The sequence below is a fragment of the Calonectris borealis genome, chromosome 22 (assembly GCF_964195595.1).
Source record: "Calonectris borealis chromosome 22, bCalBor7.hap1.2, whole genome shotgun sequence".
In the NCBI taxonomy this organism is placed as follows: Eukaryota; Metazoa; Chordata; class Aves; order Procellariiformes; family Procellariidae; genus Calonectris; species Calonectris borealis.
This window is the reverse complement of record NC_134333.1, coordinates 4,928,215-4,953,230: the sequence shown is the minus strand read 5'-3', so window position 1 is coordinate 4,953,230 and position 25,016 is coordinate 4,928,215. Positions and strand designations below refer to the sequence as shown.

Below are 25,016 nucleotides of genomic sequence, written 5' to 3'. Positions count from 1 at the left end.
ATTCAGAAGGAGAAAAGATGTGTTTTATATATGTTTGAAAATACCCAAATAACTTAGCATTGCTTTCTGGGCTGAGCTCTCCTAAAATGCGAGAACAACTCAGTTCCATTTTTTTATGGAGGAAAACTGGAATCCATGCAACTTAGAAAAAAAATCTCTGAGAGATTAGACATTATGGTGGTTGTTTCTATTATGAAGGTATTTATTTTTTGGGGGCAATTTTTACTTTGTAAAAGTAAAATGTGTCAGCATCACTGAGCCTCCTGGCGCTGGATTTCCATGGTTAGCATCAGCTCAGTAGCAGAAGAGTAGAGGCAACGTTACTGCTTTGTCATGAATCCGAAGGTGAGGTCCTTCACATTTGTCTTTCCGCACGAGATTTATCAGTGTGTCATGTGGTCTCATTTTTCTCTTGATAAACAGAAGGAATATTGGAGTAGACCTCTGCGTAGGCATGGATTTAATAGCGGATACTGCATGACCGTAGATGGATGATGGATGCCTCTAGCTGAGGATGCTTTAGAACGAAGGCTCTGTCTCTGATGTGGGAGTCACCCCCCTAGAATTTCGCTGTCCTTGGAGTCTCCTTCTTGCATAAACCAGAACAACAACTGGAGGCAGGGAAGACTTCTTTTGCTACTTTAAGCCTAATATATCTATGTTGTGGACACAGGCGTAACTGCAACCTGTGAAGATGTATATGGGTCACCTTCAAACTACTGTTGACAGCAGTGTAACTGCAGCAGATGGTGTTCACTGTCGGCTGCAAGATCTGCTCTAGTGGTTTGCTAGAGCTGAGCTTTATGTTGCCTTGCCTAGTTGCTAGCAGTAACCTACTAGTTAGCTTAATTTTAGCTTGTGTAAATTGAAGTTTTCTTAAAAATACTCTTAAGGCTTTTGCTCCCTCTGTTCCCTGACGTGTGGTGTACAAGTGCAGGCAGTAAGAGTGTTGGATGGCAGAGAAGGGGAGAGGGTGCAGGGTTCCGGGCGTCCTTGTGCTGGTGTCCTGGGAAGCTGGAACCCAAAATGCAAGAGCTTAAAGTGTTCCTTGCCAGTACTACCACGGGCATATGACAGCCCTTCAGGCTCCGGTGGCTCGTGTTACAGCTTTGGACTGCTGCATTTATGCCAGAAAAACGTATTCAGGAGCAGCCAATGCCCACATCCTTGCTGCGGCAGCTGAGCTGCTTGACAGACAAGACAAGGATCCCTGTGAGCAGTAGTGCTGGGGATGTGAGCACTGGGGTGAGGAGCGGGAAGGTAAGAGGAAGCCCCTGCAATTCACTAGAACCGTGTGTTCCTCCTCCTTGTCTGGGTGCTTTCCAGTTTCTCTTAAATGACGAGATTTCCTCAAATCGTTCCCTGTAGACTCACGAAAACCTGTGTCCATTGAGTGACACTCTTTTCTTGCATGAGCTGTATTATGTTAAAAACACTTCTGTATATTGATAATGTATCAAAGTTCTGCAAAATGGTCTTGGAGCTTGAGGAGGGCATATATTGGAGAGCTGGGAGCAGAGCGTAGATTATAGATGCGGTCTGAAATGTTGGTCATTGCCAAGGAAGAAATGGGCTTCTGCCAAACACCCCAGAAGGAGAACGCACCAGGCTATGGGATGGCTAGCACAGTCAGTGCTGATACTGCTGCAGGAGCAGTTACGTTATTTCACAAGTCAGATACCCAAGGATGTTTTGCCACACATCTATCATATTGTGGAGCTTGCAAAAAGAGCACTTGGTGCTGGATTTGAAATGCATTCCTTTATATTTATGCATTTCCTTAAAGCAAAGCTTGCACGTTCCCAAATGCGGACAGGAATAATGCAGAAGAATGGCAACTTTGCTGGGCGCTTGCTGTTAACATGCAGGAAGCAGTTTGTCGGTAAGGATTAAAGATGCAGTTGAGGACTAGTGCTGTAAAAAGGCTTAATCCAGGAGCTCTGTGTTCAGTTTTCTCCAGAAATATCCTACCTAATGCGTTTTATCAGGGCATGCCCTTTACAAAATAGTCACCTCGCAAATGGAAGGAGAAATGATAAAATGGTGAATGCTTTTTTGTGTGAAGTGCCCAGAGATGGTGAGCCTTAACAGACAGGTTGTGTATTTCAGAAGTCCACTGATGTCCATATATTTTTTTATTATAAGCATATTTAATTGAATCTCTTACTACACTTGAGATTCAGGTAGATAAATCTGTTTCAAGGCTGAAAATGGAATCCTTTTCTGTTGTCACATAAGTCAAGGGCAATTGAGCATTATTGAATAAAAATAATGAATTAAACCTTTTCTAAATAGCAAGTACTCTAGAAGAATTGCGTTACAACATAAAAAGTTGATTTGAGCTATAGGGCATGCTTGCTTCAGTCCCTATAGAGATGAATTTTCTCCGATTCTTTTCTCAAATGGCCCGGAGGTGTAGGGGGGAAAGGTTGAGCAGGATCTTAACTCACGGGAAATTATCTAGATGTGTGCGTTAGGATCAGTGCATTTCCTTCTCTTGTTGCTGGGATTTAAGGGTGTCTTAAGAGAAAATCCATTCTGAAATGCTTTTGGTAATAGGTTGATACTGACATGTAGTTTCTGTTGCACTGCCTGCAAATTTGTATCTGACAAAGAAAATAGTTGTGCTTTGATTCTAAAACCATCCTGGGAGGTCAAGTTTAGCTTTTCTCCAAATTTATTTTTTTTTCAGTCTATAGCTGATGTTAGAGATATCTTGCCTTTTCCATCCTTTTCTCCACTTCTAGAGATATTTTGAGCCCAATTTTCGTCTTTCAACCACTGTTTTGTGTAATAATTCTGCAGAAACAGAAGGGGCTAGGGATGTAGGAAAGGGCTGAGGTTTCTCTTCGGTACTCCTCTGCTGTGCTCCCCCTATACGCTATATGCTGCCTTGTAATGGGATGGGGCAGCCTGGGCTGAGAGTGGTGGTATTTGGTTATTTTAGCTGCTGATTCGTGAGTAATAGTGGAGGGGAAAAAAATTGAACAGATACTCTTGAAATAGGATTGCTCCTTTGGCTTTAGAAAGAGAAGGAAGGGGGAGGTCACCCCCACAAAATTTGCTGCAGTAATTTTTTTAATAGTGATAAGCTGGAACTGACTGTTTAACTTAACTCTCTTCTGTTTGTTATTGATCTGTGATGTTTCCTTTAGAGTAGGAAATATTACTTGCATCGTGATATTTCTTTTGAGAAGTTTTATAGAGAGATTCTGTGGAGCTGGATAGCAGCTTCCCGCGGACTTTCGGTGCTGCCCTGTACTGCATTGGTCAAAGTATATATATCCAGAATGGATGTGATCAGATTTCAGTTTTCAGAGTGAAGTGAGGGAAGAAGAAAGGTAACGTCTGTATTCTACCCTCTTTTCCCCACGCAGTCTCTCTCACCGAGCACAGCAGCATGAGATGGGGTTACCCAGGGTTGTAGTGGAACTGCTCTGTCTCTGGCTGCTTTGCCTTACCAGCTTTCAAAATATCCCAATATCTTGTCACTTGGCAAGAAATGCCTTCCAGAGAATGCTTTGCTACCTGCTGGCATGTTGCAGGGTTCAGGGAAGTTGCATGAACACTAGGGTTCACTAGCAAGTTAACAGCATTTGCCTTGCAGGCTTTTTCCTAGGTAATTTTTAGGAACTTTCCTAGGTATGATAGAAAATATAAGGTATACTAGACTCGCAAAACGCGTAGCTTTTGGGTACAAACATCTGTATCAAACAGAAGCGTTTGGAGAAACCGTGAAGACAGGGAGGAGCTTGTCAATGCCAGTGGACTATGCTCTCAGAGTACTTTAATACTCATGAGACCTATTTGTGTTTTATGGATTTACAGAAGTTTTGAGGCTTGGCTTGTAAAAGAAAAAAAAAAAGTTATTTGATGGTTTTCTTCCTCTCCCTCTTTCTCTCTTGTAGTCTATGCAAGCAGCAAGATGTCCCACTGATGAACTGTCATTAACCAACTGTGCTGTGGTGAATGAGAAGGACTTCCCATCTGGGCAGTAAGTGTGCACTGTTGCTCTTTCAGCTTTTAATCAAAAAGGAATTGTTTTCAAAATTTGGATGGAGGTGGAATGGAATTTCAGATTTGGGAAGGTGAATACAGTAGGTTAATTAACAAAATGTCTGTATCTTTAGAGGCCAAAACTTTAAATGTGCCTCTTTGTCAGAACTGGAGATATAAAAAAAATGGTAAATTTTTCTCTGAAGCATTTCTTGCTTGGAAAACTGGATCTGCTTAACTAATGATAATCACTATTTTAATGAAGGACTTCAGGCCTTTTTTGATCTTTTTTTTATTTTGTTTTGTTTTTGCTGTTATTCCTGTTACATAGAATATTTGAGCTATTTCATTTAATTGTATTACTAGGGGCATCTTCTCACTTTCACATTGTATTGGAGTGCTGAGCAGAGTCAGTAGAAACTCTCTCTTGTTCTAGGGGTTTTCATGCACAAGAACAAAAGGGGAAGACAACCAGACTGTGGGCACCAATTTGGATTCTTTAATTACAGTTCTGTGGTGACTGATAGAAGCTGACTCTGGATTTTACTTTTGTGAGAAAGGAAGAAAACACATTAGTTTTTCAGCCCAGCCCACACAGAAGGGCTTTGTATTAAAAGAAGCCAATTCAAATAATTAGTTTCCTTGCTTTGCTGCAACTGTACAGTGGCTCTCTAAAAGAGAGAGAAAATCTAAAAGATTTCCGTATGTATGTTGTAGACAGAAGTAATTAATTTCAGCAGAAAGAGGGAGCATCACATGCAGCAGAAGGCGGAAGAGCTTGGGTTCGAAAAATGGGAAAAAATGTTAAAAAAAGATATTAAATTATACACTTAGAGCCTTAACATAAAATACCTGCCCAGATGAATTCTGCTGAGGATGGAGAACGAAGTGGCTCTGAACTGCAGGGAGCAAGGGAGCGATGTGTTTTAAGACTTGCCTCTTTTTAGGTAGCAGCTGTTTTGCTACCCTGGAGAGCTGTCCTGGCCCTTCAGTGATTAACTGAACTGTGATTTCACAACCTCACCCGTAGTATAAAATACCAAAACAAAACAAAAACACTCCCCCTAAAAAAAACCCCAAACGAGCACAACTTTTAAAGTCAGAAGCAGGCAAAAGTATCTGCTTGGACAAGGTAGTGTCCTGGTATCTTCAAATGATGTTTTTTTCTGCAAGTAGATTTTTTTCAAAGTAATTGACTTACAAAAATACCTGAACTGAGCATTGTACCTCATGCATTATAAAAATGTTAATTTCCTCAAATATGAATGTCCTGGAGAGACCCAGCTTCCAGACCTGCAGCAGCTGGCTGCTTTCCTTTCACTCTGAGAACCCTCTTTCATCGCATTTATGGAAACATGCAGGAAACAATATCCTGAGACTTGCCTGGTAAGCAGCCTGGCCATGATTCTGGCTGTACTGATTCTCCCCGAGAACGCTGCTTATTTCTCAAAATCGGGGCTTATAAAGAAAGCAGCATATGTTTGGTTGTGAGCAGATGCTATAAATTGCTTTGAAAAGTGTAAGACTAGAGTACAGAGAAACATCATGATACTCAGCTACTGCTGAAGGATGTAGTCATGCTGCTGCATTGCAGATATACTGAGCAAGACCATCCTTGTGATCTGCTGCAGTAGGTTGCACGCAGTCAGCAGACTGGGTTTGTATCATCCTAACCATGACTGGGTGCGCAGAATATTTTTTGGTAAGAGTTACACAAAGGGCTTTGCTTTAACACTTCCATTTGGTGCTCACGGTCTGGAGCTGGGAGTTTGACCTTGGATCAGCGAGATGGTTTATCCCCAAGATGCTACTGTAGATCTTTTCATGCTTCATTTGCTGCATCCTGTAAGTTGCACAAGTATGAGTCACCATTTTGTGACGCATGAGTTCATGGGATGCAACGTGTTATTATAGTACTGTGTTGGTTTGATAAGTTTCTGTGACATACTTCTATCTTGACGACTCCCAATGTATTTTGGAGAGAGAAACAAGTGCTGAGAACACCCAGGCAGTGAAGGGGGTAACAGTCTGGGAGGAAGCCAGGGCAGGTTATCTCAATAGCAATTTTTTTTTATGTTGAGAACCGACTAATTATTCTTACCTTTTATTCCTGTCTTTTACATGGGAAAACCATCCCTCTTATCTCATGCCAGTTTAGTTGTCTGAGGAGCCCGTGAGGAGCCTTGCTGAATAATTTACAGGGGTTTCCAAACACGCACCAGAGGAATGTCTGCCCATATTATTGAGATGCTTACTGGCACCTTTGCATAGATACGCAAGTTATCCTCTCCCTTAAAAAAGCTATGCTCTTTCTTCACGAACATAAAAACTAATGGACACACGGGTTAATATTATCTATTATAGTTTCTGTTTTGCTCGGCCTGGCCAGCAGACGTACCAACCGACAGTTTCCTGGGCCCAGTCTGGAGCCCTTCTTAAGAATTGGCATCACAGCCTTGTTTTGGTTCTGATCTGTTCAGGCAAGGCTTTAACATGAATTAGAGCAGCAGTTTCATCTGTTGGAGCTCTTGGGAGATACCTGGCCTTGGTGACTCATCGTTCCTTTTGTTCGTTTATAAGCAGAAGCTGTTAATAAGGTTGAGATTTCCCCCATGGGTCTCCATGAGCCCTCCAAGCTCCTTTCTGGTGAACATCAATGTAGGAAAATGCATTTAGTTTTTCCTGCTATTGCCTTATTTTGAACATTCTTACTACTTAGGTTGCTTACAGCCTGTTGGAGACTGCCTGCTCCTGCTGTCTTTGAGAAGAAACATGGTTGTTCCTGTGCCTTTAGCAGATTTTTCTCAAAGAACTTGTCAGGATTTGACCTTTCCTAATCTTCTCATTTGGCTAGAGATTTCTTTCAGAGAGCTGATTTTTTTTTTCTCTTTTTTTTTTTTCCCCCCTCTCTTTGTCTTCCTGGCATCCATTTGCCTGCTGTCAGGCTCTGCTATCTTTCTGGCCTGCTGGAAATGTTCTTGGTGAATGGTGTGCTCCAATATAGTAATTTTAATTTGTATCCTTTGTATCCCCCCACCCCCCCCACCCCCCAGTATTTTTACTGGGTATCCCTATTTGCTTGCATTTTGCTTCTTTGAAGTGAAACCCAACAGTGGTGGAGTTTGTTTCTTCCTGCAGAGATGCTGAATCTATACGTGTTGAAGTCACTGTTGTGTTTCGAGCCACACTTAGTGCATTGCTTGGGATCCATCTCAGTCTCAAGAAGCTTTAGTCTTGGGTCTTTTACTGTCTGATGAGCTGCTTCTAGTAGGGTGTTATTTGTCATCAAGTGTATTCTTGGTGAGGTATTCCAGTATCATAGCTGGAACTTGTATTTTGCCTGCAGGCATGCTCGTCTAACACTCTGCAACATAATACTTTGCTTTCCCGTTGGTTGTATATTGATATTAATTTGAATTACTGAGGCTGATACACTCTGTGCTGGAAACCTCCTGATTTCAGTCCCTGCTTCCTGGACAGCTTCTCTATTTTATCTGCTACTCAATTTAAAATGAAACAGTCCCTGGAGCAACATTCAGTCTGGGAAGGATCATCTCCCTTGGCCTGCTGGCAATGCTCTTCCTAATGCAGCCGGAGATGATGTTGGCCATCTTTGCTGCAGGGGCATGTTGCTGGCTCACGTTCAACTCGTTGTGCACCAGGATCCCAGGTCTTTTTCTGCAAAGCCACTTTCTAGTCAGTTGGCCCCCAACCTGTAGTGGTACATGGGATTATTCCTCCCCAGGTGGAGGAATTTGCATTTTCCTTTATTGAACTTGATGGGATTTGCGTCAGCCCATACCTCCACCCTGTCAAAGTCCCTCTGCGTGGCAGCACAATCAGCAGGTGTGTCATCTGCAAACTGGCTAAGGGCGCACTCTCTCCCATCATCCCAGTCATTAATGAAGAGTTTAAGTATTTTTAGCCCCAGTATGGACACCTGGGGTAGGTGCACCACTAGCGAACTGCCCGAAGGTGGACTTCATGCTGCTGATCACTACCCTCTGAGCCCAGTGGTTCAGGCAGTTTTCAGTCCACTGCACTACCCGCTTACCAGTTTGTCTGTAAGGATTGTTGTGTGAGGCAGTGTAGAAAGCATTGCGAATGTTGAGATAAACAAAATCCACCACTCTCCCTTCATCCTCAGAGCTCAACATTTCATCCTAGAAGGCTACCATATTGGTCAGGCATGATTTTCTTTGTAAATCCATGCTGACTACTCCCAGTCACTCTCTTGTCCTTTAATATGCTTGGCTTCCAGGATCAGTTGCTCCATCACTTTCCCAAGGACTAAGGTGAGGCTGACCAGGCTGTAATGCCTTGGATCCTCCTTCTTGCCCTTCTTGAAGATAGGAGTGACATCTGCTTTCTCCCAGTCCTCAGAAACCTTTGCTGATGACCATGAAGCACCCATCTCTTGCTAAATCTCCCTAAGATTTATAGGGAACTGTACCACCTATAACAGGTTTCTGGATTTACACCTGGGGCAGGAGGAGATGGAAAAGGAAGATGCATGTCCCTACAGCTGGGGTTTTAGGCAGCTCATGGGTGATTTAGGGCCAGAACCAGTGAATAGTCACACCACTGGTCCACCTGACACAGGGATACATACCTCCTCGTATGTACCACTGTGTGATGTGTTTAAAGTGCTTTCTTACCCTGCTATGCCATCGAGCGCTAGCAGTTCCTGGAAAGGTTTTGCAAGCTTCCCTGTCTGTTTGGGCTAAAGCTAGTGATGTCTAGAGTTTTTGGCTATGCAGGCCACGGATTTCCTCTAGTCTCAAAGGGCCATATGTTCTTTCCTCCCATGTGGCTGAAGCTGTTATTCATACACGATGTAGCCAATGTATACGTGTGCAGCAGATCTGCTTTTGGGTGGTGCTGGATTCACTGTGCATATGCAAATGAAAATATATGGAGCATATGTGCATGTAATACATTCACTGCCAGGGAGGGAGGATGGCCAGGAGCGTGGGCCTTGGCTGTAAGCGTAGTTCATCTAGCCCTTAGCTTCTGACGATGGATGAGAGGGGAACACCACAGGTCGCATAAGTTGGTGACCTCATATACCCTTTGGGTAGCTAAAATACATGCAGTTGCGAAGAAGATGAAGTGGAACCTGATTCCGTCATCGCCCGTGCCACCAGTGCACACAAATCCCATCTTCCTTTTGTTTTGCTTTCTTACGCCAAAAAGAAGTCTGCCTATCGTATGATAAGAGCTATCGGGCATAGTCTGAGGATAGCTATAAGCAGCTTTTGAATATCTTTGTTCCTGATAGCTTAGCTTCTGAGAGTGACAGACAGGCACATGCAATTGCTGCTGCTGTGTCTGCTCCTGACTGTTTATATTGTTCTGTTCTTTATAACAGTGTTCCTGGTCTTCAAGTGCTGAGTTCAACATCTGTTGGTCACTAGCAAACAGGAGGGACAGCCTCAGAGCCTATGTGATTTTACTTTTTGTACAGAAATTCCTTCCATTTTTTTCTGCGATCAAACTTCTAAACAATATATTAAGATCTTTGTATAGGCTTTGCATCTATTTCTTGTTGAAATCACAGCTGGGGTATACTACTTGTATTGGAGTAAAATATTGATGCTTTGGTGTTAGATGCTTGAGATGTGAAACCAGTGTTGATTTTTAGATACAGCAACCTTGGTCTTTGTGGTTATAATTTGGTTCTCTCACATTTGTATAGTGCAATTCCTGAAGTAAAGGGCTACTGGTGGGGGAATGTAAATAATAATTATTAGTACTATGTATTTCAGTTGGGCTTTGAGATCACGTTGCATCACTGAAGGTGATGGACTTCTGTGAAAGACTGATGTGTGCCTGCATCATGGTGTAGGTCTAAAGCTTTTGTTTTTTTCCTTTATAGGACCAGATATGAGCTGGCTTGTTTCTTTTGAATTCTTACAGCACTGGGAGCAATGCAAAATCCTCCTGGGTATATATCGAAGTAAAATATTGTTCTCTCTCCTAGACATGTTATTGTGAAGACTTCTCCCAACCACAAATACATTTTCACGCTGAGAACCCATTCCTCAGTTGTTCCTGGCAGTATCGCGTTCAGCTTGCCCCAGGTACTATATGGTTTGACTTAGTGTTTTCCTATAGAATAAGCAAAATCTCTTTTGAGATCAGGATTGAAGATAACTATTCTAATTGGAGGGAAATGTCTGCACTAATGTATGCTACAAATTTGATTTCTGACAGCAAAAATTCAAGGAGACTTTTACTATAGCTGAAGCAAACTTGCTTATATTACTTTGATCTATTTTTAGTGCATGGTGGGATAAAAATACTAGAAAAGGCATAATTCAACCTTATAAAAAGCCACCAGAAACAAACTATTTCAAAAAGAAAAGCCTAAGCAACGTCTGCTATTCTTTGTGAATTTTTATTGTTCCCTGGTTTCCCTTGACTTTAAAGGGTTTTCTTTGCTGTGTTGCTCTTTTAAAGACCTGCAGCAAGTTTTATTGACTATATTCAGTCATCATTAGTATTTCTAGATAAAAAGTGCAATGTGATGCATGAAATAGATTTAGCTTGTCTCCTGTTTCTTAATTCAGTCAAGTTATTGCATGTTAAATGATGGTTAGAATAAATAATTGATACAATTAACTTCTAAATAGAAAAATTAATCTTGTAGCCTTTAACTGGCTTACACAGTGAGTCGCATAACGTAAAACTGGAACAACCATGGTCACTGATGTAATGCTATCATATTTTCCTGCTAGTAACTGGCCTAGAAATTGAGTCTCTATGCTGCAAACACAAATTTTTTTCTTCAACAGATGACTTGACATAGGCCCCAAAACCTTTTTGCTTTTTGATGCCTTGTTCAAATTCAGATTTGTCCAGCGAGTGGGTGAAGAGGATGCTATGTTAACCATATGTCTAGTTATGATTTCTGATGCCCAAACTGAAAAACAGTTATCAGTAGAAGATATTTGTATTGCAGGGTTAAAGTAGATGCATTCATGGTCTGGGGTTGATTTTTGTAGATTCCAGTAGTTATTTGTAGAGCCAGGAGAGCTCTTCTGCTAAGGAATGAGGTACGTTGCTTACCCCCAAAAAGTGACTATGGTAGCAATTGTTACAGCTGCCGGTATAGGAATGTTTTATTTGCGTATTCCTGGTGTTAGGATTTAATTTCCAGTATTTCCTGAAGCCCTGAATAATTGCAGCTAGCGCTACACAAAATGTGCGTTTACCTCACGTATTCAGAGGGTCATGCAATGTGCACGTAGGCTCTGAGACCTCCAAGAAAGTCTGTTGTGCATTCATTACGCACGGAAAGTTCTTGACCACCTTTATTCTGTAATAATCTTAAGTCTTAGGCCTAAATACCAAAAACCATGAAAAAATTTTGTATTCTGCAGAGCCCAAAAGATGATGGGGCATGCAGTGATGACAAAATTCTTGGCAGAAAACACCCAGATGAACATAGGAATTGAACTGCATCTCTTGCCACAGAGAAGACCCTAACTAATCTTTCTAGCAGAACTTGGACAGCTTTCCTTCCTGTCCTGAAATTGGGTGAAAGGCTTAACCTGGTGGGTTTAAGCAAAGCCCAGTGGTTGCAGGAGTACCAGTGTGCCTGCGCACCGTTCTTGCACTGGTGCTCACCAGTGCCTGGTACTTCAGGTGAAGGTGAGTTTAAGATATCTGTTGCTGAAGAATCAAGGGGAGGGGCAGAATTCTTCCTGGCCTTTCAAGTAAACAGTGGAGGCTGTGAAGCATGAGATTAAATATGGAAACATAATTTGTTTTCACCTTCTTGGGAATACCAGTAAGTACACATAAGACTTCCTGCTCTGGGCTTTGATTTCTGACAGGTTGATCCATGGACATATCAGAGAGGGGGGGAATATAGGGAGAAATTTTCTTTTTTTAAAAAAGGTCATTGTATTCCTTCTCCCAGACTTGTTCCTTGCAGATAAAAAGCCAAACATAAATTACCATAAAGTACCGCATTTCAAATGCAATCTTACCAGAGCCTTGTGTAACGATACCTATATATTTTTGTGATTCATGCCTCTCTAAGGCTTAGATATTTGAGAGACTGTGAATAGTGTGTAGCCTGAGATGTGGACTGTAAATACACACTAGCCAATCTGTAGTACAAGGGCCATTGGAAAAGTACCATGTTTGCAATTATCAAGCCAGTACTTTTGGCTAGTAAAGGTTATAGATTTTTGTGTCGCATAATTATTGAACCATTTCTCACTTCTCATGCAGTTCTGTGCTGCACAAATCTTTTTAGAGGAATTTGAAGGTACCTAAAGGACTTGAACAATTCCATTCTTGCTAGTTCTCCGAACAAGTTTTGGTTTAGGTAATTTTATAACTTCAAGCACATTACAACTATTTCCATTACAACTAGTATATATGTGCAAGCTTTTAAAATGATGATGGAGTGTATAGTAGCCTTAAAATGATGATGGATGGAGTGTATAGCAGCCTTTCTTGCCTGTTGTACCACCTGTTGTGTGATCAGCACCTGAGCTTTGGTAGAAAATGAGCAGAATGACAAAAAACCCTATCCAGTATGATAACTTCTGCTTCCGAAGTTGGTGGGGTGACCAAAAACATAAAGGAGGTTGGACAGAACAACCTCCTGAGGTCAGAAAATAGAATTATTAATGGAAATTATTCCAGGTTTTTGACATGTTTCCTGTTAATTTGGGGGTCTTTGTAAGATCCCATTCTGCTTTTTTTTGCTGCTTCTTAAGGATCTCGTGGGGGAGCCTGCTTTTCTGATGAGGGTGCTGACTCTGAGTGGGCATTTGTTCTACTGAAGGACAGGTTTTCTGAAGTTCTTGTCTTGTTTTTACAGAGAAAATGGGCTGGACTTTCCATCGGACAAGAAATAGATGGTAAGTCAGACAGCAGCATGATCATGGTATATGTTTATGAAAGCTGAATTCCGTGTTTCCGTACTGAAGTGAAACTGAATTGGAAAATTTCAGATCTTCAGCCCTTCTTCAGGTAATGTGAGACCTTCATTAGCGAAAGGGAGTTGCTCTCGTGTCTGCAGGCTTTCTGTGTCTTAACATTTTCAAAACCCGGAGGACTATTTTGACTGTTACCTTCAAACGTCTGCTGGTATATGAACATAGCTCTGTATGGGACGTCAGTGTCCCCATGCAGATGTGAACGTTTAACACGTCCTGGATAGTCTGTTCTTGTGGCTTTGGAGAACGCTTATCAGCTGACAGAAAACAGCTGTTGTCGCTGAGGATATTTTTGGCATCTAAATTTGAGTATTGAGAATGGGGAAGTTTTAGTGCTAAGAGCTGCCGAAAGCCAGCAGTGTGCTCTGGATAGCTGGAGTGATGAGCTTTGTGAGTAGCACTGATGTTTTTGCCAATAACTGACTAGAATATTCTGCAGTATAATGAAAGGAAAGGGATGCCATCTCAAGTTTGTACAAATTGCAGATTTGTATTCCAATTTCAACTCTTAACTGAGCCTGGCGAGCCTTTGCCAACGTTCAAAGAGGAGGCTGATTTGCGTCTCTCAGCTTGCATGCTCTCTCTTTCATTTATTCGTGCTGTCTGTCACCAGTACCTCTGGTTTATGAACGACTGGCTTCGCTGTTGGTTATGGGTGCTGCTGTTTGGTCTGTCTGCAGCTTCTGGAGTATTGACCAAACTCCTGGCAGCAGCTGTTGTCATAGGAGGGTCTTCATGTTCTTCAAGGTAATGGATCATGTCTGTTCTTTTGACCATCAGGAGTTACCTGTGTGCTCCTGGGGGCAGCCATCTCATCCTTTTCTTTGACAAGGTTGCTGTGATGAAGCCTGTTCTAATGGTTGGCTGGCTCATGGTCGTTGATGTGGAGCAAACTGTTCGTTAGGCCACTGTTTTGCCATTTGAGGTGTTTACAGTGATTCCAGGGAATTCCCCTCTCATTTGAGGATTGTGGGCAGAGCTGATGACTGCGTCCTGTGTCAAAAAGTGAGGAGGACCTAGACTGAGAAGTGGTACAGCTGTGGATGTGAGGTACTGTTAGGGAAGCTCGCTCTTTGGCTGTTTGTTTTCGCAGCTCCTCTGGTCTCAGCAAGTCCACGGGCATGGATCAGTACTTGAGTGTGAAGTCTGATGTCTTTGTGGATCTCTTTTTGTAGTGACAAGCTAGAGTGCGTCTGTTTGCCTCTCTACACAGCTAGATGCCTCACAGATCTTGCTTGGAAGCCATTTCTTTTTGTTGGCTGCTTTTGTTTTGTTTTGGTTTTTTTATTTTTTAAACTGAAGAATAACCTATAATGAGGGGGGAAGACCCATAAATTAATTTGTTTCTCACCCTTTTTTGGTTGCTGATCAGTAACATGTGCCAGCTGGCTTACAGATAAATGCTTTTTAGTACTAAAGTTATTTGGGGAAAGAAACACTAATATTCAGCATGATTAGCTGTTAGAGCAGATTTGTGATTGTACTTGTACTAGACCTTGCTATAAACTTACCAACTATGTGGGATCATGTATTAAGAAAAATAGTGCAGTGATTTTATGCAGAGTGACTAAATGTCATATGACTCCCTGCTGAGTATAAAGGACTTGTAAAGCTATTCTACAGGTAGGGAGAAGTATTCATAAAACTAGTGATTTACCAGGGCTCTCTTTTTGTCTTGTTCCCCTAATAATGTGGAAACTATGTTTTAAATGTCAGTTTCAAATGCAGTCCGCTGCTTAGTGGTACCGTGAAGCTGAGTCCCATTGAGCCCCTGATGATATGATAAAGGTTTTCCAGATGAGTGAATCTTGTCAGTTTGCCTTTGTGGAAAGGTTGAGTGCCTTGAGTGGATGCGGTTGTCTTGCCTTCAGTGCGGTTCAGCTTCATCAGCTCCCGTGTTACAGTTGGAGATGCACACCTGGGGCTGGGCGCTGGCTGCCTCAGCTGCATTCTCAGCACCGGGAGGTCGCTGCTACCTTCTCAGCCTGCCTCTCTGTTTCTAGGTCCCTAAGGGCTTTTGAAGCTGGTGTTGTATGTTGCTTACTGGACTGCATCCCCGGTGATGCATTACTGTTCTCCTCTGTACCAGACACCCCCAGCATTCAGTCCTTGATGTAAGGACTACTCGTATTCGGTTGACACCTCAGTTCTGTGATGTGACCGGATCCAGGGACTGATATTCTTTCCGGAAGCTTTTGTTTGACAAAGCCCTGAGATTAGGCAAGTAAAAGGAAATAACTGCCTTGAAGTGACCTGTAAGGTAAGAACTCCTGCTGCGCCCTTGCAGGACCAAAGTCCCTCCTTCGTTAGCTATGGCCTATGTGATAACCCTGCTGCCATATCCCTTTTTGAAAGAACTAGTTGATATAGTAGATCTACCTCAGTTCGGGAAGTGGTTTAGTGTTTCATTTTTATCCCTATTTCCTGGAAGATCTTTCTTTGACAGCTCATTTCTAGGTGGCCTATTCTTATACCAGGAAGGATGTTAAATGTACACGCTGTGATGACCTATGTGTCTTCTGGTAACAACTTAAGCAAGAGACAGGCTCTCTTTATTCTCTGAACTTGAACGAATTGTGTATTATAGTATGCTGGATGCTTGTTTTGACATCACATCTTCCCAGGAGTCTGGAGGTTCATTCTGGAACCATTCTCCTGCCAAGAGGCTTGATAGGAAATAGTAGGTTATGCGTGAAGTACACTTCCCTTATTCGCCTCCTACTGCTATATCCTTAGCTGTGATTTCTGTATCAGATGAGACTTTCCTCTCTCGATTCAAAGCAAGCCTATAACGTTCCTTAGTCTTCTGGAGAAACATCCGCTTCTGTCCTTCGCTGCAGTCTGGTTTGTGAATTATTAGGACTGTCTGCTTTGTGAGACCCTGTCCTTCTGATCAATTGTGCTGAGGCAGTATCCCTGAAGTTGTGGACCATGCTCTTCTTTCTATTCTCTTTCCTCCAGCAGCAACAGCCGTAAGTGGCCTCTTGTTTTTGACATGATGTAACTTAAGACCGGTGTGGATTAGGTGCGATTGGCAATGACTGTGAAGTACCTTCCATGCCACTTTGCTTTCTGCCCCCTGTCAAGGGCTGTTCAATTGATGCTGCATTACTGAAGGTAGCCTGGGGCATGTTAGGATAGGCCCAGGTGCACCTCTGGGGTAGGGGCTACTTCCTCTGTGTCAGAGATGACGGGTGGTTGATGCTGCATTCTGGGCTGTAGAAGCCTGATAGATTATATTACTGCACTTGAATTTGCAGGTAGTCTAACTTTCTGCTACCTAATCTGGAGAAGAGCTAGTCAATCTGTTGCTGCAGAAACCCAGTTATGACCTCTTGTCATTGCTTTTTTGGGCAAGATTAATCTTAATGCTTGCTTTTGGGCTTTCTGAAGACGTCCTCCAAACCCTTAGATGTAGGTATAGCTATCGTGGTGCTGCAGCATGTGTGAATTTGCTTTCATTGTCATCCCCCAAAGCTTGTATGGTGTTTTAGCTGTTTTAAAGGAGACTATTAGAGTTTTTAAAGAAATGCAGGGATTTTCAGTGGAGATACATTTGCTGGATTTTTGATTTTGTAGTAGAACATGGATGTAAGAGAAATAAGGATCTCTATCAGAAATAATATATTTAATTTTACTAAGTACTCATTCTGAATGGGTGAACATGTGTTGTCAAACTTATACTATGTTTGGGGGGAGACCTTGCTGTTCTGAAATGTGCTGTTTCTTTTTTTTTTAACAGTTTCCTTATACAGTTTCGACAAGGCTAAGCAGTGTATTGGCACAATGACAATTGAGATAGATTTTCTGCAGAAGAAGAACATTGACTCCAACCCCTACGACACAGACAAGATGGCTGCTGAATTCATCCAACAGTTCAACAGCCAAGCCTTCTCAGTAGGCCAGCAGGTGTGGGTTTTGTTTTTTAAGGCTAAAATGTTCTTAAGTAACATGTGCATGCATGTACTACAGTGATGTAAAATACTGAAGAATGCCTAGGTGCTAGCTCTGTGCTGCAAAGGACAGGTAATAGGCAGAAATTGTTTATTGTGTGAATGGTTTCTTTATGAAATGAGCAGAGTGGTTTAAAATCTGCCTTTTCCTTATTTAAAGAACTCTATCTTTCTTTGTGAGGAAAATCCCAAGGCTTGAGAGAGCTGGGTTCTCTCTCCGTTGTGGCCTGGTTGGATGTAAGCATGGCAGCTCCTGGAATCTTTTGAGAAGTAACTTTTGTCTTCCTTCTATATAAGATCAAAATGAACACCAGTTTTGATTAATTCTCAGTAGCACCTTTCAAGTGCAGTGTATTTTATTGTAACATTTATTGCTACTCTACAGACTCCAGTAGTAAAATAGGTATGAAACATTTGACTTAGGGATTTCTGAAAACTGATGTCCCTATAATTGAGCCTTCCTAGCTCTGCAGCAGATGGGCTTCTGCCCCAGTGAACGTCTGCAATAGCCTCTGCTTTGCCATATTCTCAGGACAGGTCCAGGTCTGTCTCTTATAGTAGTTTACAACTTGCAGGGTCTGAATCTTAAGTCAGTTGCAAATGTTATCTTGGAGGAAAGGAGCTGTGCAGAGACGGCCTGTTTTTCTATGGGGTGGACCCTACTTCTCGTAATACTCATTCTGTGTCTCATTATTCTCGCACTGTTTTTGAGGTATCCTGGTCAAACTGAAATGTGAAAGATCACAAAGGTTTGAGCTAAATTGTTCTCCTTCCCTAGCACCAATATTTAAAGTGAGAGGAAAATGTCAAGATATGATATAGAACATTTAGCTGGGGAGAAAAGGCAGGAAAAGAGAAGGTGTTCTTGGAAGGAGAATTTTTCTTTGAGTTTTTCCAATTGACTTCATGTTCTGCTACTTTTGATTTGTTACTCTTAAGTATGGGACATGAAAAGGACATGTTCAGTACACCACGTAGCAAAAACTACGTGGAATTTGTTGGGTGGTAAACTTAGTCTTCAGGCCTCTTTCTCTTCAAATCTTAGTAGCCTTGTCAAAATCCTTTTTAGCTTTTAAATGAGTTAAAATCCCCTTCTGTTTTTTCTTTCCACAGCTTGTGTTCAGCTTTAATGACAAACTTTTCGGCCTGTTGGTAAAGGACATGGAAGCTATGGACCCCAGCATTCTCAAAGGAGAGTCTGGAGCAAGCAAAAAGCAGAAGGTAGGCTCACAGGAATTCGTGTTCATTCCCTAGGGAATGCAGAGATTCAAGCACTGATCAGATCTTGCTACAAGGAGGATTTTAGGTTACTTGCATTTGGAGAAGTTGCACATTTGTTTTATCTGGCTGCGTCTTTTGCCTCAGAGAAGATAAGGAGCATTGCTTTCAGTTATTAAACTGTGCTTGTGTAGTTGAGAGCTTAGAGTTGCATCCACTGAAGTGCAGAGCTGGGGAAGATACAAGGAATATCTTTTGGTTTTTATGTACTAATTCATGGAAACATCCTCTCTTGAGCCTTTTTGTCTTCCAAATATGTCCAGTTTTGATTTTTGCCTTCTGTAGGAAGGACACGATTTTATTTTCTTCTTTACTTGCTAGATATTGCTGAAATAAAATAGTTGGTTTTGAACTAAACAAATAACTTTAAAAAGCCAATTTATTATATCTGATGAGCTTCTGCATTCAATGATGTTAGTTTTAGAGGAGGTGTTGGTATTTCACATTCTTCCCAATGACTTTTATAGTGGAGCTTTTGCTGCTGTTTCTTGCCTTCTGAGATGTGCTTGGAGAAACCTAAGGAGCAATCTGAAGTTGGCCTAATAGCTTAATGTAATTATTTGTTTCCCTCCCTTTTGCAGATTGAGGTTGGTTTGGTTCTTGGAAACAGTCAAGTTGCCTTTGAAAAAGCTGAGAACTCCTCTCTCAATCTGATCGGTAAGTGCCACTGTATCCCAAGAGATAACTAATGCTTGAAGTTTGCTGCTTTTCAGGCCTCGGAGACTTGTATGCCTCAAAGTTTGTTTTTCTGCTTACATCATTTGACCTAATCCATTGAAAACTGCATCTCAAAATGTCATCCCAACTAGCAGATGACTGGAGTTGATCCCTTAGGAACCTGTCATGCCCTTTAGAAAGCAGTTTTTGTAGGTGCTCGGGACTCTCTTGAAAACCACTGCACTGAGAAGGCACCATCCCTCCTCAGACTTCGCTGCTTCTAAACAGGGGCTCTGTAAAAGTCACTGTCCTCCCAGTATGAAGTTCCATACCTCACCAACGTACTGGAGCAGTTCTGTGGGTCTCTATGCCATGCTTATCACCGTGGTGTATCTAAAATATACAGACACAGAGCTAGGAAGAGAAAAGGTGAGTGTGACTTTGAGAGATTCTGGCAATAGCAAATTGAGTTAGATGACTAGAGAAGTTAACCTGCACTCCTAGGCCTAGATTAGAAAAGCACCATGAAACAGTAACTTCAGCAAAAGTCAGCAATTAGTTGAAATATTTTAACTCTTTAAACATCAAAGAATGATATTTTCAGGGACACTAACAAGCCAACACCTCTTTGATTGAATTTAATTAAAACAGCAGGGAAATAGGAAATGGAGAACTTTTTTGAATGTGTAGCCAAAATTTCAAAGTGAGTGCAAAACTTCTGAAAATCCCATCTCTGATGAGATCTCTCCTTCAAGGAGAGAGGACAGCTTCTGAAGAGCACTTGAATTTTCTAGACTTCTGAAAGTCCTGCTCTTCAGAAACTGGTGACAGCTGCAAAACACAGCACAGCCGGTTCATTGTGTGTGTTTGTTTTAACTGTTTACATAGCAAGATTATTAACAAAACTATGAACTTTTTATTAAAGAGACAGTTTCTAAAACCTCAGCAAAACAGATCTTTATGTACAATTTCAGTCTTCACTAGCAAAGAAATCGGGGGATAATTGATGTGTCCTCCACACATTAATTTAGAAAGAAACTGGTGTAGGGCTAGGGAGGAATTGGTGTGTTCCCATAGAGCCACCAGCTTGAATGATGGGGACCTGGACCACGAAGTGGGCAGTGAGGGCACTTTCCCTGCAGTTGGCTTTGTGAGTGCCCTGGGACCGTGGTGGCTGTCCTGCAGAACAGATACGCACTCTGTTAGTCTGGCTGTTCCTTTTCTTATCAGTGTTACGAAGTGGATGAGACTTAGCAAGCCTACAGTGGCAAATACCTCCCTTGCTGGTAATATGGCTCTCGGCATTCTTTCTGGGTGTGATTCAAGTCCTCTACTTGAACAGACACTTTTATTTTTCTTTTTCTCATTTTCCCTCCCTATTTTGTTCTCTCTTCCCGGAGTCTGTGAGCTAAGAGAACTTCTCCTGTTGCTGCTGCTCTTCCACAGACAAGAAGTGGCTTGTGAAGGCTGCTGCGAGGGGGAGTTCAGTGAACCTGGCCAGCTCAGATGAGCCCTCAGTCGAGTTTTAATACTTATTATTTTTGCAGTAGGCTTCAAAGCACAGCTCTGCTTGACTGTAAATGCTCATAACTTTGAGTATTTATTACAGAAATAAAACATGTGAGGGTAGTAGCCACTTAGGAAAGTAGAATTCAACTCATTCAGCATTGCAGGACTTGTGGCAGAGGCTGAGTTTTGATGCTGCCCTGAAGTGCCATCTTCCCTCACATGCGAGGCTGTGACTTCATCTTCTGTAGTTGTCTGCTTCACGTGCTACGGTGGCTCCCAAAAATGGGGAGACATGAGGTGTTGTGTAACCACATACCTTGCACCTTACGTGGATGTTTTTATCTGAAAGCACCACCAGTCATCTGTACTGAAAAAAAAAAACCCACCAGAGGTCTGTAGGCTGAATTGTAGGTGACTATAATTAAGCATATTAACAAGGACACAGGTTTTAAGAGCACCGAATGAAATTTGCATGGGCTATTAGTTCATACCTGTGATTACATGATTACAGCCCGTTTAGTTTTTACTGTGTTTTGATAGGACAGCTTGAGGTGAGTATTAACATAATCCAATTTATTGCATCAGAGCAAGCAGTGATATTTTACTTGGTTAATATTCAAAGCCATATAATGACCTGTGATCTTCCTCCTAGCATGTAGAGGTGTGAAGAGCGGTCCTGTGGGAGAGCTGACTGATTGGAAGTAGGAATCCTTCACCGTGATTCAATTTCATTGCCTGCAGACAAGAGTTGCTTATGCCTCAATTTACTTCTGTCAGATTGGTGCTTTATTTAATCTCCTCGTTGATCTGAGGCAGAGCTACTTAATGTGCTTTGTTAGTCTCTGGAGAATTGTAAAGTTGCGAATAATTAAATTCTGAGAGAGGAGATAAAAGTAAAGTAAGTGTCACTGAGCACTGCCTTCAATAAAGGGCCTTTATTTTTTTAATAGAAAAGAATAGGAAAAAAAAAAGCCAATTCTATTTCTTCTACTTAGCATAAAATCATGTGTTATAAAACCACAGATGATGTTTTAATTCAATCTGCAAGAATTTTATTGTGATCAGATGCAGCCAGAAGGGGGGGATATAGGCTAAGCTCTACAGGGAGAGGTCTGATCTAAAAACTGTAGTGGAGCAGAGAGATAATAAATACACAGTAATCAGTGAATCAAATGCTCACTGCTGCCCTGCATGGTACTATGTATTAGTGCCATATGTTATACATTGTACCATGTTGTCCCTAACGTCTTAGAGGCATGTTCTTGTTTGTTTATTTTGCTGCTCTTGGAATTGAAGTATTGATTCCAGCTGTGTTTAGTCCAAGATTAATAGCAGTCTAATTCAGCTAACACAGAACTTTTATTTAACATATATACTGGACTTCTAGATGCTAACTCATCTGGCTCAACCAGTCATTTGGCTCTAGAAGAGGTTATGGAACAAATCAGCAAAAGGCACAGTTGCAGTTTGCCAGGACTGGCTTTTTAGGGGAGATAGTGGTCCCCAGGGCCAAGCCCGTAAAGCACCATGTAAATCTAAGAAAATACAAGATGTCCGATTTCTGCATGAATTAAGGATAATCTTCAGTCTTTGCTTTCTCCCTGGGTTTTTATATTACTGTTGGTTTCTCTGGTAACTAAGCAAAGCAATGTTGCTGAAAGCCATTTGAAAGCGTCGATCTAACCGGTAAGAGTGTCAGCGCATCTTTATAAATACCCTGAAATAAACTTAAGGTGAGACTACATGGATTTGACAGCATCTCAGCAGTATTCTTATAGGAGCATTTGTGCTTATTGTCTACCTCCTAAATGCCCTGAGTACTTTAAAGCGTCTCTGAAAAGGGAGTAAGGAGCTCTGTAAGGCTAAAACTCGTGTGGTTTGTCAACAAAAGGGAAAGGAGGGCAGTCACACCGTTGCATGGAGACTACAAAACCTGTGCTTAAGGGATCTGGATGAATTTGAAGTAGCTCTAGAAGAGGTTATGGAACAAACAAACAAAATGAACCGTGGTGGTTTGCCAAGGCTGGCTTTTACCAAGACTGGCTTTTATTCTTCTGAGTTGTAAAGGAACTAGCTGACCTCGTAATTGTTTTGTGTAACCTTGCTTAAAATTGCTCTGGTATCTGAGGACTGGAAGATGGTGAATGTGCTGTCTGTTTTTAAAAGGATTCCAGAGGAGGTCTGGAGAGCTACACATCTATGAACCTGAAATCTGTACAGAGAAAAATCAACAGAAACTGTAATAAAGAATCAAACTAGTGGATACCTGTACAGAGATGATACACTGGGAAGGGTCAGCCTGTCTTCTGTAAGGGCAGTCCTACTTCGTGATCCACTGGAGTTCATTACAGGAATCAAAAAGCATGGGGATAAGGGCTGACATAGTCTGCTTGTTGTTCAAAGCTCTTCCAGCAAAGTTCCTTACCAAGTTTCTTTCAAAAGAAGCTAAACAGAGATCTGTAAGAGAGAAGGTCCTTGCATGAGTGGATGAAAGGGTAGAAGTAAATAGGCAGTGCCAGTAGAGTTCAGCGTGAATCTCTGCTGGGGCCTTTGTTTTTCATTATAATTATCGAATAAACTGGAAAAAAGACTGAGTAATGAGGTGACAAAGCTTGCTCTTACGGAGCTCAGTGACTAAGAAATAAAATGGCAGAGGAGATTCTATATAAATAAATGTAAAGCGATGCGTGGGAGGGAGAACGCTTCTAACTTTGGTTAAAAATGATTGCTGTTTTGGGCCAAGATCCCAGGTATGGCAGTTTCAGGGAAATGCTGGACCCATGCTCAGTAACAGCCTGAGCCCTGTTAAGAATTGTTAAGCATGGTTATTGAGAATTATTACACGTTATTAATAAAGGAATATGAATGAAGCGGAGCATAATTTTGTACCTGTATTTAAGATACAAAGAAACCACGGTGCATGCAGTTCTAGTCTGCCTGCCTGTCAAAGGATGTGGTAGAAATAGAGAAGACTGAGAGGAGAACAAGGGTGCTCAAGTGTGGAGCAGCTGCTGCGTAAGGAAGGAAGAACAAGCGAGAACTGCTCTGCCTGGAAAAGGCACGACTGAGGAGGATACAGGACAAGCCCAATGTCATCCCAGGTAGTCTAAAAGATACTACTTGCTGTCTCTTCATATATAACACTTGGGGGACATGAAATGGAGCTGGTAGGAGCTGGCTCAGACAGACGAAAGGAGGTGTTTGGTTGTGCAGCCAGTAGCAGATGTGGTGAGCTAGATGCTGTAGGGCAATCTGGGTACTAAGTTTACATGGGTCCAAAGGGACCTAGGTAAATTTGTGACAGAGAAGTCTACTGTGGATTCTTAAATACATAGGAGCAACACCTGGCTCGAGAAATCCCTGAACAGGACAGTTGGAAGGCTGTGAAAATAGTTTGCAAAGTAAGCTGAGTCTCTGACTGCCTTTTCATCCTTGTCATGGTGCGTCCTCCTGGCTATCGTTTGAAACTGGACATCGAGTTAGCAGACACGGGTCTGACCTGGTAGAACCGTTCTGGTGTTTGTACTTCTATTTGCTGTAATTCTGATGTGCTACATGTTTGAAACGATTTCTTTTTTTTGCAGGTAAATCAAAGACCAAGGAGAACCGCCAGTCGATCATCAACCCAGACTGGAATTTTGAGAAAATGGGCATTGGGGGCCTTGACAAAGAATTCTCAGATATTTTCCGACGAGCTTTTGCTTCTCGAGTTTTCCCACCTGAAATTGTGGAGCAAATGGGTGAGTATGATCCAGAGAAGTATAGCTGGGGTAGAGGATGCAGGCCTGTTCCTGGTTTGTAAAGGCTGGATATCAACTAAACCTTATGATGCTGTAACATGGCAGTTCTTAGGGATCTAATAGACTAACAAAGCCTTTTCTTCTCCTGTTGCTCCTGAATGTCTTTCATACTCCTGTTACTTGGCTAGAGAGGAGGGACAAAGAAAACAACGTGAATACTAAGTACTGTACGTGAAATGTCCGAACAAACGAGATACAGGATTTAACTGAATAATTTTCTGTTGGAACACAAATGCTCCCTATTCTTTTGAATGCTTCGTTTATTCATAGCAGGGAGACTGAATGCTCCTATTCCTGACTTACTGGCAATGGGCTGTCTATATAGGTCAAAGGAAATTCTGTCTTAATGATCCGGCCTCATATATTAAATATCTGTTGTCCTGGCAGTTGCGCTATAAACCTATGTCCTTCTCATAGTGTTAGCCCAATAAATAGAGTATCTTGTGTGATGTATGCTTGGTCAGATTTGAAACGCTGGAGAGGATGCACAGGCTGTGGCACGTCTTGGAGCTTGTGAAATAAAAGCACAGATTCTAAATATAACTTTTTTTTTTTGGGGTCGGGGGAAGGAAAGGCAGTCCCATTACTTTGTAAACATGTGCTGGCAGGCAGGTAAATGGTACTGGTTTTAATTTTTAGTAAGCAATATGCAGCTGCAGATATCTTATTTTGTCACATAAAGTGGCTGGGGATGTTATAGCTGGTCCTCGTTCTTTGAATATAATCTCTGTGGGTTCATATTTAAACTTGGAATCCATAGCTGTGTAATTTCTGTGTATGTTTATATTTCTTGATCCACCTTCCTTCTCCCCACAAATGAAGCAATCAAGATTTTGATTACAAAACAGGTTTTCATCAGAAGA

General features: G+C 41.8%; 1 protein-coding gene across 3 annotated transcripts in view; it reads left to right on the top strand.

The window, feature by feature from the left end:
* Nucleotides 1-25,016, top strand: part of NSF (N-ethylmaleimide sensitive factor, vesicle fusing ATPase) — an 87,801-nt gene that overhangs the window by 8,907 nt on the left and 53,878 nt on the right. For all 3 annotated transcript variants that reach the window (XM_075171164.1, XM_075171165.1, XM_075171166.1), the window contains 7 exons: nt 3,909-3,994; nt 9,980-10,079; nt 12,839-12,878; nt 16,699-16,865; nt 18,023-18,130; nt 18,769-18,844; nt 23,938-24,093. In XM_075171164.1, coding sequence (XP_075027265.1) covers nt 3,909-3,994; nt 9,980-10,079; nt 12,839-12,878; nt 16,699-16,865; nt 18,023-18,130; nt 18,769-18,844; nt 23,938-24,093 — 733 coding nt within the window. The remainder of the gene's footprint in view (nt 1-3,908; nt 3,995-9,979; nt 10,080-12,838; nt 12,879-16,698; nt 16,866-18,022; nt 18,131-18,768; nt 18,845-23,937; nt 24,094-25,016) is intronic.